Source organism: Somniosus microcephalus, chromosome 2 (assembly GCF_052327205.1).
Source record: "Somniosus microcephalus isolate GS21.2 chromosome 2, FLI_Smic_1.0, whole genome shotgun sequence".
NCBI classification, from domain to species: Eukaryota; Metazoa; Chordata; class Chondrichthyes; order Squaliformes; family Somniosidae; genus Somniosus; species Somniosus microcephalus.
This window is the reverse complement of record NC_140988.1, coordinates 375,569,559-375,587,799: the sequence shown is the minus strand read 5'-3', so window position 1 is coordinate 375,587,799 and position 18,241 is coordinate 375,569,559. Positions and strand designations below refer to the sequence as shown.

The 18,241-nt window shown below is 48.1% G+C and overlaps 1 protein-coding gene across 1 annotated transcript in view; it reads right to left on the bottom strand.

The window, feature by feature from the left end:
- Positions 1-16,083, bottom strand: part of dok1b (docking protein 1b) — an 87,953-nt gene extending 71,870 nt beyond the window's left edge. Inside the window, exon 1 of the mRNA XM_085975879.1 lies at positions 15,333-16,083. Coding sequence (XP_085832005.1) covers positions 15,333-15,389 — 57 coding nt within the window. The 5' untranslated portion in view covers positions 15,390-16,083. The remainder of the gene's footprint in view (positions 1-15,332) is intronic.
- Between the last annotated feature and the right edge of the window lie 2,158 nt (positions 16,084-18,241).

Sequence of the window (18,241 nt, the reverse complement as noted above, 5' to 3'; positions counted from 1 at the left end):
CTTTAGGGAAGGAAATCTGCCGTCCTTACCCGGTCTGGCCGATATGTGACTCCAGACCCACAGCAATGGTTGACCATCAACTGCCCTCTGAAAGCCACTCAGTTGTACCAAACTGCTACAAAGAAGTATACTCACCGTGGGAGCACCTTCACCACACTGACTGCCGCGGTTCAAGGCGGCGGCTCACCACCACCCTCGAGGGCAATTAGGGATGAGCAATAAATGCAAAAAAAAACCAGAAAATGTGTCCCAAGATGCTTCAGATGGCGTAAATCGGACCAAGAAAAAAAGGAAACTACGCCAAGCCGAAGGAGGAGATATTAGGAGGGGTGACTACAATACAACTCTGACTACACTTCAAAAAGTACTTCATTGGCTGTAAAGTGCTTTGGGACGCCATGTAGTCGTGAAAGGCGCTGTATTCATGGAATTTAGGAGACTTCTTTACCCAGAGAGTGGTGAGAATGTGGAGTACTTGAGGCGAACAGTACAGATGCATTTAAGGAGAAGCTAGCTAAAGACATGAAGGGAATATTAGACTAATAGGGTTAGATGACGAGCGGTGGATTGAGGCCCAGGTGCAGCATAAAGCGGTTGGGTTGAATGGCCTGTTTCTGTGCTGTACATTCTATGTAATATAAATACAAGTTCTTTCTTTCTAAAAGCTTGATTAAAGGGGTGGGTTTGAAGAAGGGTCTTTTTTTTTTTATTAAAGGAGTCAGCACTCTCACCCTGGGTCCGAAGGTTGCAGAATCAAAAAGACTTGCATTTCTATAGCGCCTTTCACGACCACCGGACGTCCCAAAGCGCTTTACAGCCAATGAAGTTCTTTTTGAGGAGTAGTCACTGTTGTAATGTAGGAAACACGGCAGCCAATTTGCGCACAGCAAGCTCCCACAAACAGCAATGTGATAATGACCAGATAATCTGTTTTTGGTGATGTTGATTGAAGGATAAATATTGGCCGGGACACCGGGGAGAACTCCCCCTGCTCTTCTTTGAAATAGTGCCATGGAATCTTTTACATCCACCTGTGAGAGCAGACGGGGCCTCGGTTTAACGTCTCATCCGAAAGATGGCACCTCCGACAGCGCGGCACTCCCTCACAGACTGCACTGGGAGAGCCAGCCTAGATTTTTGTGCTCAAGTCTCTGGAGTGGGACTTGAACCCACAACCTTGTGACTCAGAGGCGAGGGTGCTACTCGCTGAGAATTCAAGGCTCAGTTCATATAATGAAGGCCGTGCTGCATCGGCAGAGATGCCATCCCATCAAGTTAAATTGGAGGTCCTGTCTGTCTTTTCCCACAGCACTATTTAACAGAGCAGGGAGTCCTGGCCAACAATCGCCCTGTAACCAACGCCACCAAATACAGATTAACTGGCCATTCATCTCATTACTGTTAGCAGCATCTTGCTGTGCTTTCATAGGGCCGCCACATTTGGCTACAGGCACTTTTCTCCACAGTAATTCATTCCAAGTGAAGCACTTTGAGATCAGAGAATCATACAGCACAGAAGGAAGCCATTTGGCCCGTCGTGCCTGTGCCGGCTCTCTGAAAGAGCGATCCAATTAGACCCACACCCCCCTGCTCTTTCCCCATAGCCCTGCAATTTTCTCCTTTTCAAGGAGTTCTCTTGGTGAACTGTTTAGCGTTCCGCCCTCAACCAACACCATCAAAAACCGATTAATTGATCATTCATCTCATGCTGTTCGTGGGACCACTTTTATCTACTGTGTGTAATCAACTTTAAACATCTTGCACTTCCAAAGGATTTGCACGAATTGGATAGCTTTTTCCAAAGAGCAGGCTCAGGCACGATGGGCTGAATGGCCTCCTTCTGTGTTGTACGATTCTATGAACTGTGACACAGCACCGAACTGGGCTATAGAATGGCTCTTTCCTCATAGCCCGGCAACTCTTTCCTTCTCAAAAGTATATATCCACTGCTGTCTTGGCCAACATTCCTCCCTCAACCAACATCATCGAAACAAATTATCTGGGTTTTTGTTTAAACCGCGTTGCAGTTTGCGGCAGCTGCAGTTACCTCCATATCTCGACTCTTGACGTGCTTTGGGACAGCCTAAAGGACTAATGAAATCTGTTTGTCGTGCCTGTATTCGTTTTGCACTCATGTATATTACCCTCCCCCACACGGTGTATAGTTTCACTTCCTCTTTCCTGACTAACCTGGAAGGTTCCAGGTCTTGGCTCCGCCCCTGACTTCTCTTACTTAAAGATCCCAGGATCTGTATGACTCATTCCTGCGAGCCAGTCGGTGTGTTGAGATGTTAGCTCTGATCTTAGTGATTAAAAGCCAACTTGTTAAAGTCTATAACTTCTAGTTTTGTGGTTATTGAAGGCACATCAAGGACATAAATGGCACTCGCTGTCCAGGCTCATGTGTCGAATGGTCACTTGGATGAGTTATAGAGCTGTGTACCATCATCATTAGTCAGCAACTTTGGGTGAAAACGGCAGAATAGTTGGGAAGGAAAAGAACAAAAAAAGAGAACGGCCTGCAAAGTTCCACCCGCACAGGGGGAAGTGGTTACTGTATAAATAAAATTAAACAAATGGAGGAAACAGCGTGGGCAGCTTGTGAAATCCTCCATGCAGCACTGCGGCAACTGGTCACTACATGAAAGAAAGAACTTGCATTTCTATCGCGGCTTTCACAACCTCAGGATGCTCCAAAGCGCTTTACAGCCAATGAAGTGCTTTTTGAAGTGTCGTCACGCAGGAAACATGGCAGCCAATTTGCACACAGCAAGATCCCACAAACAGCAATGTGATAACGACCAGATCATCCGTTTTAGTGATGGTGGGCGACGTATACATAATGGCCCAGGACACCAGGGGTGGGGGGGAAAACAGTCAAGCTCTTCTTCGATATATTGGCCCCTGGGATTTGTGTCCACCCAAAAAGGTCAGATGGGGCCTCGGTTTAAGTGTCTCATCCAAAAAGCGGCACCTCCGACAGTGCAGCACACCCTCGGTAGTGCACTGGGAGCGCCGGCCTAGATTGTGTGATCAAGTCTCCGGAGCAGGGGCTTGAACCCACGACCTACTGTCACAAGAGGCGGGGGCGCCGCCCGCCGACACCTTGCAGCACGGAGGTTAGGTTGTTACAATAGAGAAACTAAAGAGGAAATCATCCTGGGAAGAAATCAGGAGTGGATCTTTAAAAAAAGGATTCCACGGCATTATTCGAAGATGGTCAGGACGTTCTCCCGGTGACGCAGCCAACCTTCACCCCTCAACCAGCACCAAGAAGAACTGATCGACTGCTCGTTCCCCTTCACCGCTGGTTTACGTGGGGTGTAGCGCCTGATTTCGCGCTCCAATCATCTCCAGGGGCGATAGAAGCCAAGTTTGCAGTTGGAAGCGATAATTTGCACCAGGCGCTAAACTTTGCGCCCGGCCGATAATTGCGCCCCAAACGGGGCGATACCGAATTTCTAGCCCTTGAACTCCAGCTCATTAGTCCAGGCCTCTGGATTACTAGACCAGTGACACAACCACTATGTTACTGCACCCCACAAGTCACCTTGCACCTTGAGGTTTGCTCCATCATAAACTCTTAAGCAAATGATTTAAAATTCCCCCCCCACCCCCGCGCCCCGCCGCCCCGGCCCGCCCCCGCCCCCGCCGCCCCCGCCCCCCCCCCCCACCCCGCCGCCCGCCGCCCCCCCCGCCCCCAGATCATGGTCGATCTGTACCTCAACTTCAGCACCTTATCACATTAAAATGCCTTTAGTATCTTTTTTCCCCCCAATATAGGCAGTAATGCCCCACAGTGAGAAAAATGGCTAGTTAATCTGTTTCTGATGATGTTGGTCAAGCGAGGAATGCCTTCTGCCAATATGCCATCTTTTGCATCAACCTGAACAGGGAAACAGGGCCTCGGTTTAATGTCTCATCCAATAAAAAACACAGCGACACTGCACTGGAAGTTCAGGCCCTCAGACTGTGCACTCATTGCTCTGTAACTCACGCCCACAATCTTTTGATCCAGAGGCACCACTGTGCCAAGCCAGCACACAGAAACTCCCAGGTCTCGACTGAAGCGATAGACCTCCTTATAATGGCAGTTGTGGCTCAGTGGGTCTCTCTCTCGCTCCCCTCCGAGTCTAGAAGGTCATGAATTCAAGTCCCACTCCAGAAACTCGAGCACAAAAACGAGGCTGTGTTGTCTTTCGGATGAGACGTAAAAGATCCCACGGCACTATTTCAAAGAATAGCAGGAGAGTTCTCCCCGGTACCATTCACCCAACCAGATTATCTGGTCCTCATCTCGTTGCAGTTTGTGGGAGCTGGTTGTATGCAAATTAGCTACCGTGTTTCCTACATTTCAACAGTAACTACACTCGTAAAAGTACTTCATTGGCTGTGAAGTGCTTTTGGGTCATCCCAAGGTCATGAAAGGTGTGATATTAATGCAAGTCTATCTTCATTGCAGAGTCAGCGGTATAACTGCTGTTTGATACTACAACTATTCAGTGCTCCTCCAAACTTTCCTCTCCTATCCTTCCCAAGCTCCAAATTCCCTGTCTTACATTAATACAAGAAGAAAATACTGCAGATGCTGGAAATCTGAAATAAAAACAGAAAATGCTGGAGAAACTCAGCAGGTCAGGCAGCATCTGTGAAGAGAGAAACAGAGTTAACGTTTCAGGTCGATGACCTGTCGTCAGAACTGGAAAAAAGCAGGAAATGGAACCGATTTTTAAGCAAGTGTCGGAGCTGGGAAAGGGGGGAGGGGATGAAAGAACAAAAGGGAAGGTCTGTGATGGGATAGACGGCAGGAGAGGTTAAGAGACATGGAGATATTCAAGGCAAAAACGTTAACTCTTGCTTCTCTCTTCACAGATGCTGCCTGACCTGCCGAGTATCTCCAGCATTTTCTGTTTTTAATCCCTGTCTTACATGTTCAACGCACTGAGGCTGCAAGGAGATGGAAGTCAATTAAGTACAACACATTAACACTTTCCCTCAGACCTCAGTATTGTAGAACGCTACAAACTCTCTCAAGCATTTCTTCCTCCAGTGGGTGTTCGAAACCCAAGATTGGTGTCGCCACTCCCTGATTTACTTCTTTTTCCAGCTTGCTGTTTCCCCTTCGCCCTTCAATTGGGTTTCTCAATTTAAATTTTTTTTTTTTTTTTTTTAAATTGACGACGAACTCAAAAATCATTAAAACAGCCGTGAATTTCTTTTAGAAACATAGAAGATAGGAGCAGGAGTAGGCCATTCAGCCCTTCGAGCCTGCTCTGCCATTCAATGTGATCATGGCTGATCATCCAAATTCAGTACCCTGTCCCTGCTTTCTCCCCATATCCCTTGATCCCTTTAGCCTTAAGAAATATATCTAACTCCTTCTTGAATATATTTAATGAATTGGCCTCAACTGCCTTCTGTGGTAGAGAATTCCACAGGTTCACCACTCTCTGGGTGAAGAAATTCCTCCTCATCTCAGTCCTAAATGGCTTACCCCTTATCCTTAGACTGTGAACCCTGGTTCTGGACTCCCCGGCCATCGGGAACATCCTTCCTGCATCTAGTCTGTCTAGTTCTGTTAGAATTTTATAAGTTTCAATGAGATCCCCTCTCATTCTTCTAAACTCCAGCGAATATAAGCCCAGTCGACCCAATCTCTCTTCATACGTCATTCCTGCCATCCCAGGTATCAGTCTGGTGAATCTTCGCTGCACTCCCTCCATGGCAAGAACATCCTTCCTCAGATAAGGCGACCAAAACTACACACAATACTCAAGGTGTGGTCTCACCAAGGCCCTGTACAACTGCAGCAAGACATCCTTTTATTCATAATATAACAGAAAATGCTGGAAAAACTCAGCAGGCCAGGCAACATCCGTGGAGAGAAATTAGAGTCGACGTTTCGGGTCGAACCCTTTTTCAAAACTGGAAAGGAAATGAAATAGATCGAAAGGCCAGGCTGGGAGAGAACAAAAGAAGTGACGAGATTAAAGAGGTATTCAAAACCAGACGAGATGGTGATAGGACTAGTGGAGACAAAAGACGGCTCAGATTAGGTGTGAAATGTTCTGGCAGAATGAGAGACAGCTGCCATGTGGGAGAGAGAGAAAAAAAAGGGGGGGGGGGGGGGGGGGGGAGGAAAAAACCAAAACAAAGGGGTGGATAAAAAATATAAGTAAAAAAAATGTAATAGGGGCCGAGGTTATGATCTGAAATTGTTGAACTCTATGTTGAGTCCGGAAGGCTGTAAAGTGCCTAATTGGAAGATGAGGTGCTGTTCCTCGAGTTTACGGTGAGCTTCCGTGGAACAATGCAAGAGGCCGCGGACGGTGAGGTCCGAGTGGGAGTGGAGCGGTCAATTAAAATGACAGGCGACCGGAAGCTCGGGGTCACCCTTACGGACTGAACGGAGGTGTTCCGCAAAGCGGTCACCCAATCTGCGTTTGGTCTCCCCAATGTAGAGGAGACCGCATCGTGAGCATTTATTCCTCCCCGGGGTGTGGGCATTGCTGGCAAGGCAAGGCCGGCATTCACTGGCCATCACCAGATGCCCTTTTGCTTCAACCGCTGTAGCAGCTTGACACAATGGAATGGCCACTTCGGAGGCCAGTTAAGAGTCAACCACATCGATGGGGGACTGGAGTCACATACAGGACCAGGTAAGAACATAAGAAATAGGAGCAGGAGTAGGCCATCGGATCGGGTAAGGATAGACGTTTCCTTCCTTAAAAAAGGGACTAGTTGGGGTTTTTTTTTTATAAAAACGACAAGTCGACAGCTTCATGGTCACTTTTTAAACTGAGATCAGCTTTTTAGTTCCAGATTTGTTTAAAACAAAACTGAATTCAAATTCTCAGACTGGTGGAATTTGAACTCGTGTTGAACTATTAGTCCAGATCTCAGATTCTCCGCACCACTCCCACTCCGTCCTCCTACACTGTTCCAATGAAGCTCAAGGGAAGCACGAGGGAACAGCAACTCGTCTTTCGATTAGGCACTTTACAGCCTTCTGGACTCAACATCGAGTTCGAGTTCAACAATTTCAGGCCATAAACTCTGCCCCCATTTTTTCCAGATGGCAGCTGTTGATGATTCGGCCATTCCCATTTACACCTCCTCTAGACCCATCTTTTGTTTCTTTACTTGTCCTATCACCATCTCCCTTCTGCCTTGTGTAATCATAGCTTTTGTCATTTAATCGCTCCTGCCTTCCACCCTATCACAGACCTTTTGTCTTTCCTCCCCTTTCGCTGCCTCCGCACTTGCTTAAAAACCGGTTATATCTCTAACCTTTTCCAGTTCTGACGAAGGGTCACCGACCTGAAACGTTAACTCTGTTTCTCTCTCCACAGATGCTGCCGGACCTGCTAAGTGTTTCCAGCATTTTCTGTTGTTATCTCGGAGATTACTGGTCCAGTAACATAAACACTACACTACCATATCCAATAGATTAAAATTTCCTGCTTTCTGAGCTATCAGAAGGAGTGGCTCATAGAATCATAGAATGGTTACAGCACAGAAGGAGGTCATTCGGCCCGTCGAGCCCGTGCCGGCTCTCTGCAAGAGCACTCCAGCTAGTCCCCCTCCCCCGCCCTTTCCCCGTGGCCCTGCAAATTTCTTTCCTTCAGGTACTTATCCAACTCCCTTTTGAAAGCCGTGATCGAGTCTGCCTCCACCGCCCTCTCAGTATCCTAACCACTCGCTGCGTAAAAAAGTTTTTTCTTACGTCGCCTTTGGTTCTTTTGCCAATCACCTGGCGGATTTAGAACCTAGATTACCCTATGCAGTGACACCACGGTGTGTGGATTTGCTAAACCCTCGCCTCGTTTGGTGGTCTTCACACTTAAGCATCGAAGCTTTGTCTTCGCACGGTGAAGTCAGGAGTAGGAAAGACAGTTTGCACATCAAGCACTCTCCCAGGATAAAGCACACACGATAACAGCAACTGCTTGCAAAACCTCCACACACAAGGGTGTAGCAAGGAAGGAGAAAGCAAGTTATGCGATTCAAAACCGATAAGGAGGACACAAATACAAAGTAAACAAACCTCTGGGGAGGTTAGAGGCAGGAAGAGGTTAAGGGGTCAATGCTGGAAACCACTTGCATTTATATAGCACCTCTAAAGGATGATACAAAAGATGGGTGGGGAAAGCAAGTTGTGCGGAGGACTCAAAGAATCTGCAAAGGGATATAGACAGGCTAAGTGAGTGGGCAAACATTTGGCAGATGGAGTATAATGTGGGAAAGTGCGAGGTTATACACTTTGGCAGGAAAAATAAAAAAGCAAATTATTATTTAAATGGAGAGAGATTATAAAATGCTACAGTTCAGAGGGACCTGGGGGTCCTTGTGCATGAAACACAAAAAGTTAGCATGCAGGTACAGCAAGTAATCAAAAAGGCAAATGGAATGTTGGCCTTTATTGCAAGGGGGTTGGAATATAAAAGCAGGGAAGTCCTGCTACAACTGTACAGGGTATTGGTGAGACCACACCTTGAGTACTGCGTACAGTTTTGGTCTCCTTATTTAAGGAAGGATTTACTTGCATTGGAGGCAGTTCAGAGACGATTCACTAGGTTAATTCCAGAGATGAAGGGGTTGACTTATGAGCAGGTTGGGCCTATGCTCATTGGAGTTTAGAAGAACGAGAGGTGATCTTATTGAAACATATAAGATACTGAGGGGGCTCGACAGGGTAGATGCAGAGAGGATGTTTCTCCTCGTGGGGAAATCTGGAACTCGGGGGCATAGTTTCAGAATAAAGAACTGAGATGAGGAGGAATTTCTTCTCTCAGAGGGTCATAAATCTGTGGAATTCTCTGCCCCAGAGAGGCGTGGAGGCTGGGTCATTAAATACGTTCAAGGTGGAGATAGACAGATTTTTGCAAGATAAGGGAGTGAAGGGTTATGGGGAGTGGGTGGGGAACTGGCTTTGAGCCCAAGATCAGCCATGATCTTATTGAATGGCGGAGCAGGCTCGAGGGGCCAAGTGGCCTATTCCTGCCCCTATTTCTTATGTTAAACGTAGTAAAACGTCCCAGGGTGCTTCACAAGAGCGATTATCAATCACAACATTTGACACCAAACCACATAAGGAGATATTAGGACAGGTGATCAGAAGCTGGGTCACAGAGCCTCAAGGAGCGTCTTAAAAAGGAGAGAGAGGTGGAGAGGTTTACGGAGGGAATTCCACGGTTTAAGGCCTAGACGGCCAAAAGGTACGGCCACCAATGGTGGAGCGATGAAAAAAAACGGGAAACTTCGAATAAAAACATAACAAAACCGGCAGGTCAAACTGAAAGAGAAGAGTGTCCACTCAAGACCACCTTAATCTGCGCTTCTCCATCAAATACTGACCCACCTGCTGGGCACTTCCAACATTTTCTAGAAAGAGTGGAAGAATTTTCTCCCCTCCTCTCATTATCTGCAGTACATGGAACAAACTCCCAACAAAAGCAGTCAGTGTGTCTTAGATTAAATCCCATATTTAAAAAAACAGAAGAGGGAGGGCTGAAGATCTTTCAGCTATCTTGGTGTTGCTCTCTGGAGCTCCCTTGCTAAAACTCACCCGCCTTGCTAGTTCTCTCTCCCGTGTTCCCATGTACAGCAGGCACCTCAAAGCACTGGAGAGGTACCACCAACGCTGCCTCCGCAAGATCCTGCCAATCCATTGGCAGGATAGGCGCACCAACGTCAGTGTTCTCGCTCAGGCCAACATCCCCAGCATCGAAGCTTTGACCACGCTCAATCAGCTCCGACGGACGGGTCACATTGTCCGCATGCTCGATACGAGACTCCCAAAACAAACGCTCTACTCGGAGCTCCGGCACGGCAAAAGAGCCCCAGGCGGGCAGAGGAAACGCTTCAAGGACACCCTCAAAGCCTCCTTGAAAAAGTGTAACATCCCCACCGACAACTGGGAATCCCTGGCCCAAGACCGCACAAAATGGAGGAGAAGCATCCGGGAAGGCGCCGAACACCTCGAGTCTCTTCGCCGGGAGCAAGCGGAAGCCAAGCGCAAGCAGCGCACGTCAACCCAAGCACCCCACCCACCCGCCCCTTCAACCACCGTCTGCCCCACCTGTGACAGAGACTGTAGGTCCCGCATTGGACCCATGGACCCATCGGTCACCTGCGAACTCATTTTTAATGTGGAAGCAAGTCATCCTCAGTTCCAAGGGACTGCCTAAGAAGAAGAAGTTCTCAAAAGCTACTTTCCCAACCATGATTTCGGTCATCTCTACTAACTCTCACACTACACTCAACGGGCGCGATCTTACCAGCCCTGGGGAGGCAGGTATGGATGCAGGACTGCCGGGAAAATGGCAGAATTTGGGGGTGGGTACCAACCCGCCCCCGTGCCATCTTACCAGGAGGCGGGTAGCCGACCCGCGCCAGGTCCCGTCTCCTTAGAGGCGGGAAGGGGATTAGTACCACTTAACTGCCTGTTAACAGTAGTTAACAGGCAGATAAGAGGATTATCCCCATTTTGCCCACTCAACTGCGGGCTTCCCGAAGGCTCTGAACCCCGCCAGGGTCACGAGGAGAGTAGTGGGTCTGCGGGGGTCGGAGGGCTGCAAAAGTGCGCTGTGAAGGTAAGGGATGGGTGCAGGTGTGGCGAGGTATCTGAGGTAACTGGAAAGTGATAGAAAAAGTTTACTTACCTTTGTTTCTTTCTGCAGGCTTCAAGAGTTGGGTATGTGGAGAGTCTCGCACCTCCGCGGCAGAGATGACAGATGGCTGTTGCATTCTCCAATGCAACAACCATCTCATTTCTGCAAAGGAAAGAGGTTTGATGAGGTCTTGAATTCAATAACTCATCAAACTACAGAGAATGTCAGCGTTTGACAGCTTCACAGAGCTGTCAAACGATGACAATTCATCTGTCAAAATGAAACGTCATACACTGGCGTTCTCTGTAACCGGCTTTCCCTTAATTGGCCTGCTAGGCCCGCTGGGTGGGCTTAACAAGGTCAATCAAGGGAAAATAGCGTGGGTTGGCCAGAAGTTGATGGAGGCGGGACTGAAACCCGACAAGGGGGAGTCCCACCTCCAAAAGCTCCCCATTGGCAAAATCCAGCCCAAAATTCCCCTTCTACTCCATGAGCCGCTTTGAGACATGTTCTGGGTGAAAGGTGCAGTGTACCTGGTGCAGAACTGGACTGAAGGTTATTCGGATAGACATGGAATAACCCAATAGCCCCACGGAACGTGGTGTGAGCCATGGCTCAGTGGGCAGCACTCTCGCCTGAATCAGAGAGTTAGGGGTTCAAGTCCCACTCCAGAAACTTGGAACTTCAGGGCAGCACTGAGGGAGTGCTGCAGTGTCGGAGGGATGCTGTTAAACTAAGACTCTCCCCGTGTCTGCCCTCTCAGGTGGACGTAAAGGTTCCCACGGCCACTATTCGAAGAGGGAGGGGGTGGGGGTTTCTCCCCGGTGTCCTGGCCAATATTTATCCCTCAAATCAACATCACCAGGAGATGCCCAAAATTTGATGTAATTGTTTGGTCAGGAGTCTTTTCAGTAATACTCAGCTTGAATTTCTTCACTACATTTACAGCATCATACTTTGCAATGCTTTTCTTTAAGGCATCACTTGCCGATCAGATGCAAACTTTTCCTTCGAGCTCACTGTACCTGTTTATGGGAACTGCCGGGGATCATCCTTGGGGACTAACTGTCTCGGTTGGAAATCTCCAGGCTTTAGTATTAATCTGAGTCGTAGAGCTGTTGCTCAACAAAGGAGAGAGGAGCGAGGGGAGGGGCATGAAGGAGAAATTCCAAGGATGTTTCTCACCTTAGATGTAGCTCGTCTCCATGACAACCATCCAACACTGCAGCACTCCCTCGGTGCGGCACTGAAGTTCAAGTTTCTGGAGTGGGACTTGAACCCCCCAACTTTCTGATTCAGGCGAGAATGCGACCCACTGAGCCACGGCTAGCACCACGTCCTGTGGGGTTATTGGGTTATTCCATGTCTATCCGAATAACCTTCAGTACAGTTCTGGACCAGGTACACAGCACCTTTCACGTCCCACTCCAGGGACTTGAGCACAAAAATCTAGGCTGACACTCCCAGTGCAGTGCTGAGGGAGTGCCGCACTGTTGGAGGTGCTGTCTTTCGGATGAGACGTTAAACCGAGGCCCCGTCTGCCCTCTCTCAGGCGGATGTAAAAGATCCCATGGCACTATTTCGAAGAAGAGCAGGGGAGTTCTCCCTGGTGTCCTGGCCAACATCACTAAAACAGATGATCTGGCCATTATCAGATTGCTGTTTGTGGGAGCTTGCTGTGTGCAAATTGGCTGCCGCGTTTCCTACATTACAACAGTGACTACACTTCAAAAAGTACTTCATTGGCTGTAAAGCGCTTTGAGACGTCCGGTGGTCGTGAAAGGCGCTGTATAAATGCAAGTCTTTCACCGAGAACATGTCTCGAAGTAGCTCATGGAGTAGAAGGGGAATGTTGAGTGCCGTGTGAGAGTTAGTAGAGACCCAGAGGGCTGTGAATGCGGAGTCTTTCAGTATATTCAAGGCTGAGATCGATAGATTTTTGGACTCTAGGGAAATCAATATGGAGATCGGGCAGGAAAGTGGAGTATCAGCCATGATCTTACTGAATGGCGGAGCAGGCTCGAGGGGCCGTATGGCCGACTCCTGCTCCTAATTCTTATGTTCTTATTCACCTCGCTCAGGACATTCACTACATAAAAAGTTGCAGAAAGCCCACGGCAGTGCAAATCGTATCAAAAGGCCTCTTCCATGTTGCACAGTTTCTTGCAGCATTAATGTAACCAATTGCTTCAATGTCAAATATAACAAGCACATCAAACACTTCGATGTAGTACACACACCACAGGGCTTAATTTTCCTTGTGGAATTGAAAAGGCACTACAAAACAAAAGAGTGCATCACCTTCTCTTAAGTGAAGGCAGTGGGAAATTAAGCCAAACAAATCAGAATTGTCCCAAGCTCCCAAATCAGCAGAGGTGGGTTTAAGATGTTACAATTGACCTCCACACTCTTGGACAGAGAGGGGTTGGTTAAGCAACGCCTCGATTTTAAAATTCTCATCCTTGTTTTCAAATTCCTCCGTGGCCTCGCCCCTCCCTATTTCTAATCTCCTTCAGCCTTACAACCCTCCGAGATCTCCGCGCTCCTCTAATTCTGACCTCTTCAGCATTCCCGATTTTGACCACTCCACCATTGGTGGCCGTGCCCCAAGCTCTGGAATTCCCTCCCTAGACCTCGCTTTCCTCCTTTAAGTTGCTCCCTTAAAACCAACCTCTTTGACCAAGCTTTTGGTCATCTGCACTAATATCTCCTTATGTGGCGCAGTGTCAAATTTTGTTTGATAAATCGCTCCTGTGCAGCGCCTTGGGATGTTTTACTACTTTAAAGGTGCTATATAAATGCAAGTTGTTGTTGTTGAAAGAGGAAGGAGGGAGTCAACTTCACCACATGGACTGCAGCGGTTCAAGGAGAAGATCCAACAGCACCATCTCATGACAATTAGTGATGGGCAATAAAGGCCAGCCTTGCTCAGTGAGGCCCACATCCCAAAATCAAATTTAAAAAATCGGGGAAGAGGAGGCAGAAGAGGAAATCAATCCCCATCACTATCTAGTGACCTCGCAGAAAATGCACATACACGGAGTGCTTGCAGTAGTGTGGGGATAATGCTGCTGGACTAATAATCCAGAGAACCGGAGTTCAAATCCCACCATGGGGATCTTGAATTCGGTTAAAATCCGTAAAAATCTAGTGTCCATGAAGCTCTGAGTTAAGAAGGCAAATGGTATGTTGGCCTTCATAGCGAGAGGGTTTGAGTACAGGAACAAGGATGTCTTGCTGCAGTTGTACAGGGCCTTGGCGAGACCACACCTTGAGTATTGTGTGCAGTTTTGGTCGCCTTATCTGAGGAAGGATGTTCTTGCCATGGAAGGAGTGCAGCGAAGATTCACCAGACTGATACCTGGGATGGCAGGAATGACGTATGAGGAGAGGTTGGGTCGATTAGGCTTATATCCGTTAGAGTTTAGAAGGATGAGAGGGGATCTCATTGAAACTTATAAAATTAAAGGACTAGACAGACTAGATGCAGGAAGGATGTTCCCGATGGCGGGAGAGTCCAGAACCAGGGGTCACAGTCTAAGGATAAGGGGTAAGCCATTTAGGACAGAGATGAGGAGGAATTTCTTCACCCAGAGAGTGGTGAACCTGTGGAATTCTCTGCCACACAGGGCGGTGGAGGCCAATTCATTAAATATATTCAAGAAGGAGTTAGATATATTTCTTGAGGCTAAAGGGATCAAGGGATATGGGGAGAAAGCAGGGACAGGGCACTGAATTTGGATGATCAGCCATTATCGCATTGAATGGCGGAGCAGGCTCAAGGGGCCGAATGACCTACTCCTGCTCCTATCTTCTAAGTTTCTATTGGATTGTCGGAAAAACCCAAGTGCCTCACTAATGTCCTTCAGGGAAGGAAGCCTACCATCCTTACCCGGTCTGGGTCCGTATGTGGTTCCAGTCCCACACTGACATGGTTGACCCTCAACGGCCCTCCGAAGTGACCCAGCGAGCCCCTCAGCGGTTCAAGGTGGCGGTGGGCCCCGCCCCACCACCTTCTCAGGGCGACGAGGGCTGGGCAATAAATGTCACCCACATCCAGAGTATAAATAGCCTCCCCTCCCAAACCCCTCCCTGGGACTGACACCCAAGGAATGCCTGAGCTCATCCACGAAGAATGGATGAGAGAAGACAGCAGAGGCAGGAGTGTGAAAAACTGGGGCAAAAAAACACAAACTGTTTGATCCCTTTCTACACAGTACAGGTACCATTTAAAAAAACTCTTCTTTCTGACACATCCCCCAACAAAATTCATTTTATTTAATCCACTCAGAACTGAACTGAGCACCAGACCTCACAGAAGCTGCCACACTGCTGAATTGGTTTTACCCAACTCTTGCAAAGTTATCCAACTAAAAACAAAACCACGTTTAAAATTGCCAGACATTTAAATCTCTCTACAAATCGGTTCTGGGAACACCTGCTATCTCGTCGATCGTTACTTTTCAACTCAAGTTCTACCTCAAGCATTGCGAGAAGAGTTAGAAGGGGATGGTCTGCCAATAATGCATTAAAAATAAAAGCAAATTAAGCAAACACCCACAAAAGTAAAGATAAAGTGGATGGCTTTATCCGACAGCGCTCCCTAGCAGTCTGCGTTCTCCGGATGCACTTAAACAAAAATAAATCATTTGAGACTTAAGTCTGCAGAGGTGGAGAATAGAGAATCAAATGCAATTTTTCGGGGTATCCGATCCTTACCTTGCCGAATTTAGGTTGCAGGACATGTAACTGCCCCTCCTTAATGGCCCTGTCCATGTTGCAATCCTATCGCTCTCTGCCCCCCTGCTCAAAACAAACTTTCTTTCAAGTTTTTCCTGCAAACTTCCGTGCAGTTCGCTACTTCCACATCGTCAGGCCAGTCAAGGCATCCACATAGTTTGTTGGGGGGCCACTTGTTGCTGGGATTTGTGGCTGGGTTCAGTGCCCCCACCCTCTCCGAGCTAGCAGAGGCTTCCAGCCAACTCCACTCCGATCTCCTCTCTCTCTCTCTCTCTGGTGCAAGAGGTTTGAAACTGACTTGTTGAGCGGGGAAGTCCCTCCCACCAGCCCGGATTACTGACTGATGGCAATGATTCTCTTCCTGCTGTTTCAAAATAGCAGCCTTCCCTTCCACAGCCCTGACACTAATGCAATTCTTAATTTAAAAAAAAAATCTAGCACACCAGACACAGCTCTCCAGAAAATGCTGCAAATACTCTGGCAACATCTGTGGGGAGAGCAGACAGGTTAAGGTTTCAAGCATTAACTCTTAAGGGGACGATAGCAAAATACAACTGGAAATCCGAAATAACAACAGAAAATGCTGGAAAAACTCAGCAGGCCAGGCAACATCCGTGGAGAGAAAATAGAGTCAACGTTTCAGGTCGAAACCCTTTGTCAAGACTGAAAAAGCACAGGAAATGAAACAAATTGAAAGGCCAGTTAGGAGGCTCTTCAGGTTTGATCTAGAATGCACTGCCTGAAAGGCAGCAGATTCAACAGGAACTTTCAAAAAGGGAACTAGATAAAGACTTGAAAGGGGTGAAAGTGCATGGGGTTATTATGGGGAAAGAGCAGGGCTGTGGGACTAACAGGATAGCAGTGTCAGCCCTGGCTCAGTGCGGGGGGGGGGCACTCTCGCCTCCGAGCAGAAGGTTGTGGGACTGCAGAGACTTGAGCACAAAAATCCAGGCTGGCACTCCCGGCGCGGTGCTGAGGGAGCGCTGCACTGTCGGAGGTGCCGTCTTTTGGATGAGGCGTTAAACCGAGGCCCCGTCTACCCTCTTGGGTCGACGTAAAAGATCCCGCGGCCACTATTTCGAAGAAGAGCAGGGGGAGTTATTCCCGTTGTCCTGGGGCTAATATTTATCCCTCAATCAGCATCACAAAAAAAAAATCCCCAGCTGATCTGGTCATTATCACATTGCTGTTTGTGGGATCTTGCTGTGCGCAAATTGGCTGCCGCGTTTCCTACATTACAACAGTGACTCCACTTCAAAATAGTACTTCATTGGTTGTGAAGCGCTTTGGGACGTCTGGTGGTCGTGAAAGGCGCTATAGAAATGCAAGTCTTTCCTTTATAGCTCTTTTAAAGAGCTGGCACTGGCACGATGGGCCGAATGGCCTCACCTTCCTGTGCTGTGTGATTCTAAGGCTGAACCAGGAGATAATAAGGGGAGAATAGGAGATGGTTCCATGGCAGAGGTGATTACTTCCAGACAATAGGAGGCATAATGGGAGATATCAAGGACATAGAGGAGGCTCAGTGAACAGCTGAATACCGTAAACCATACTGGGGCAGAGTTCCTGCGAGGGCGGTTCCCCCAATTCACCGTCCTAAATTTGGCCAAAAGCCAAAGTTTATCCGGGCTTCCGCCGGACTCACCCTCCAGCCCTACAACCCTCCGAGAACTCTGCGCCCCTCTGGCCTCTCACTTCACCCCACCACTGGCGGCCGTCTAGACCCCAAGTTCTGGAATTCCCTTCCTAAGCCTCCCGGCTCTCCCCTTTCACTTGGCTTAACACCTAGCTCTTTTGGTAATGTGCCCTAATATCTCCTACTTTGGCTCGGTGTCAAATTTTGTTTCTGTGAAGCGCCTTGGGATGTTAAAGGTGCGATATAAATCCAAGTTGTTATTGAGTCGCGGCAGGAGATTGGAGGAAACATACACACCCGCCACCGGCGGAAATCCTACCCCACTGTTGGCACCGACAAAAGTCAAGCGCGGCACGAAGTGGCCAGTGATATATTCCACCACAGCAAGGGTTTGTACTACGATAATCTAAATATTGCACTGGTAAAGGTACACGCTGAAAAGAATGAACTTGCATTTCTATGGGGCCTTTCAGAACCTCAGGACATCCCAAAGCACTTTACAGCCAATGAAGTACTTTTGGAGTGCAGTCACTGTTGTAATGTGGGAAACGCAGCAGCCAATTTGCGCACAGCAAGCTCCCACAAACAGCAATGTGATAATGACCAGAGAATCTGTTTTAGTGATGTTGATTGAGGGATAAATATTGGCCAGGACACCGGGGAGAACTCCCCTGCGCTTCTTCGAAATAGTGCCGTGGGATCTTTTACGTCCACCTGAGAGAGGGCAGGCGGGGCCTCGGTTTAACGTCTCATCCGAAAGACGGCACCTCCGACAGTGCAGCAACCCCTCAGTACCGCGCTGGGAGTGTCGGCCTGGATTTTGTACAAATGGAGGCTGGTGATAAATGGTGAACTAGTAGTTAAAAAAAAAAGAAGCCAGTTTCTTCATCACATTTTACCCCAAATTATCTTCAAGGCTCTTGTCGCAGCGCTGCTGTCTTCTCGCTGACACAAAGCATAAAAATAAAAATAAAAAAGCATGAAAATAGAATTCAGAATGCAACGTACAAACAGGGCCTGGATTGTGCGCTCGAGTCTCTGGGGTGCGACTCAGACCCACGACCTTCTGACTCAGAGGTGAGCTGAGCCACAGTTGATCCTCCGCATCATAAGAGACATGAAATTCCCCTTGCAGGAGCGGTCAATGGCACTGAACTCAAGGGGAATATTCAGCGTAAAAACCCCCCCAAAAAAACACGATGGCAGGTAAGGAGTATCGAGGTTTTGGAATCCTGGAGGGGAAAGCAAAGAG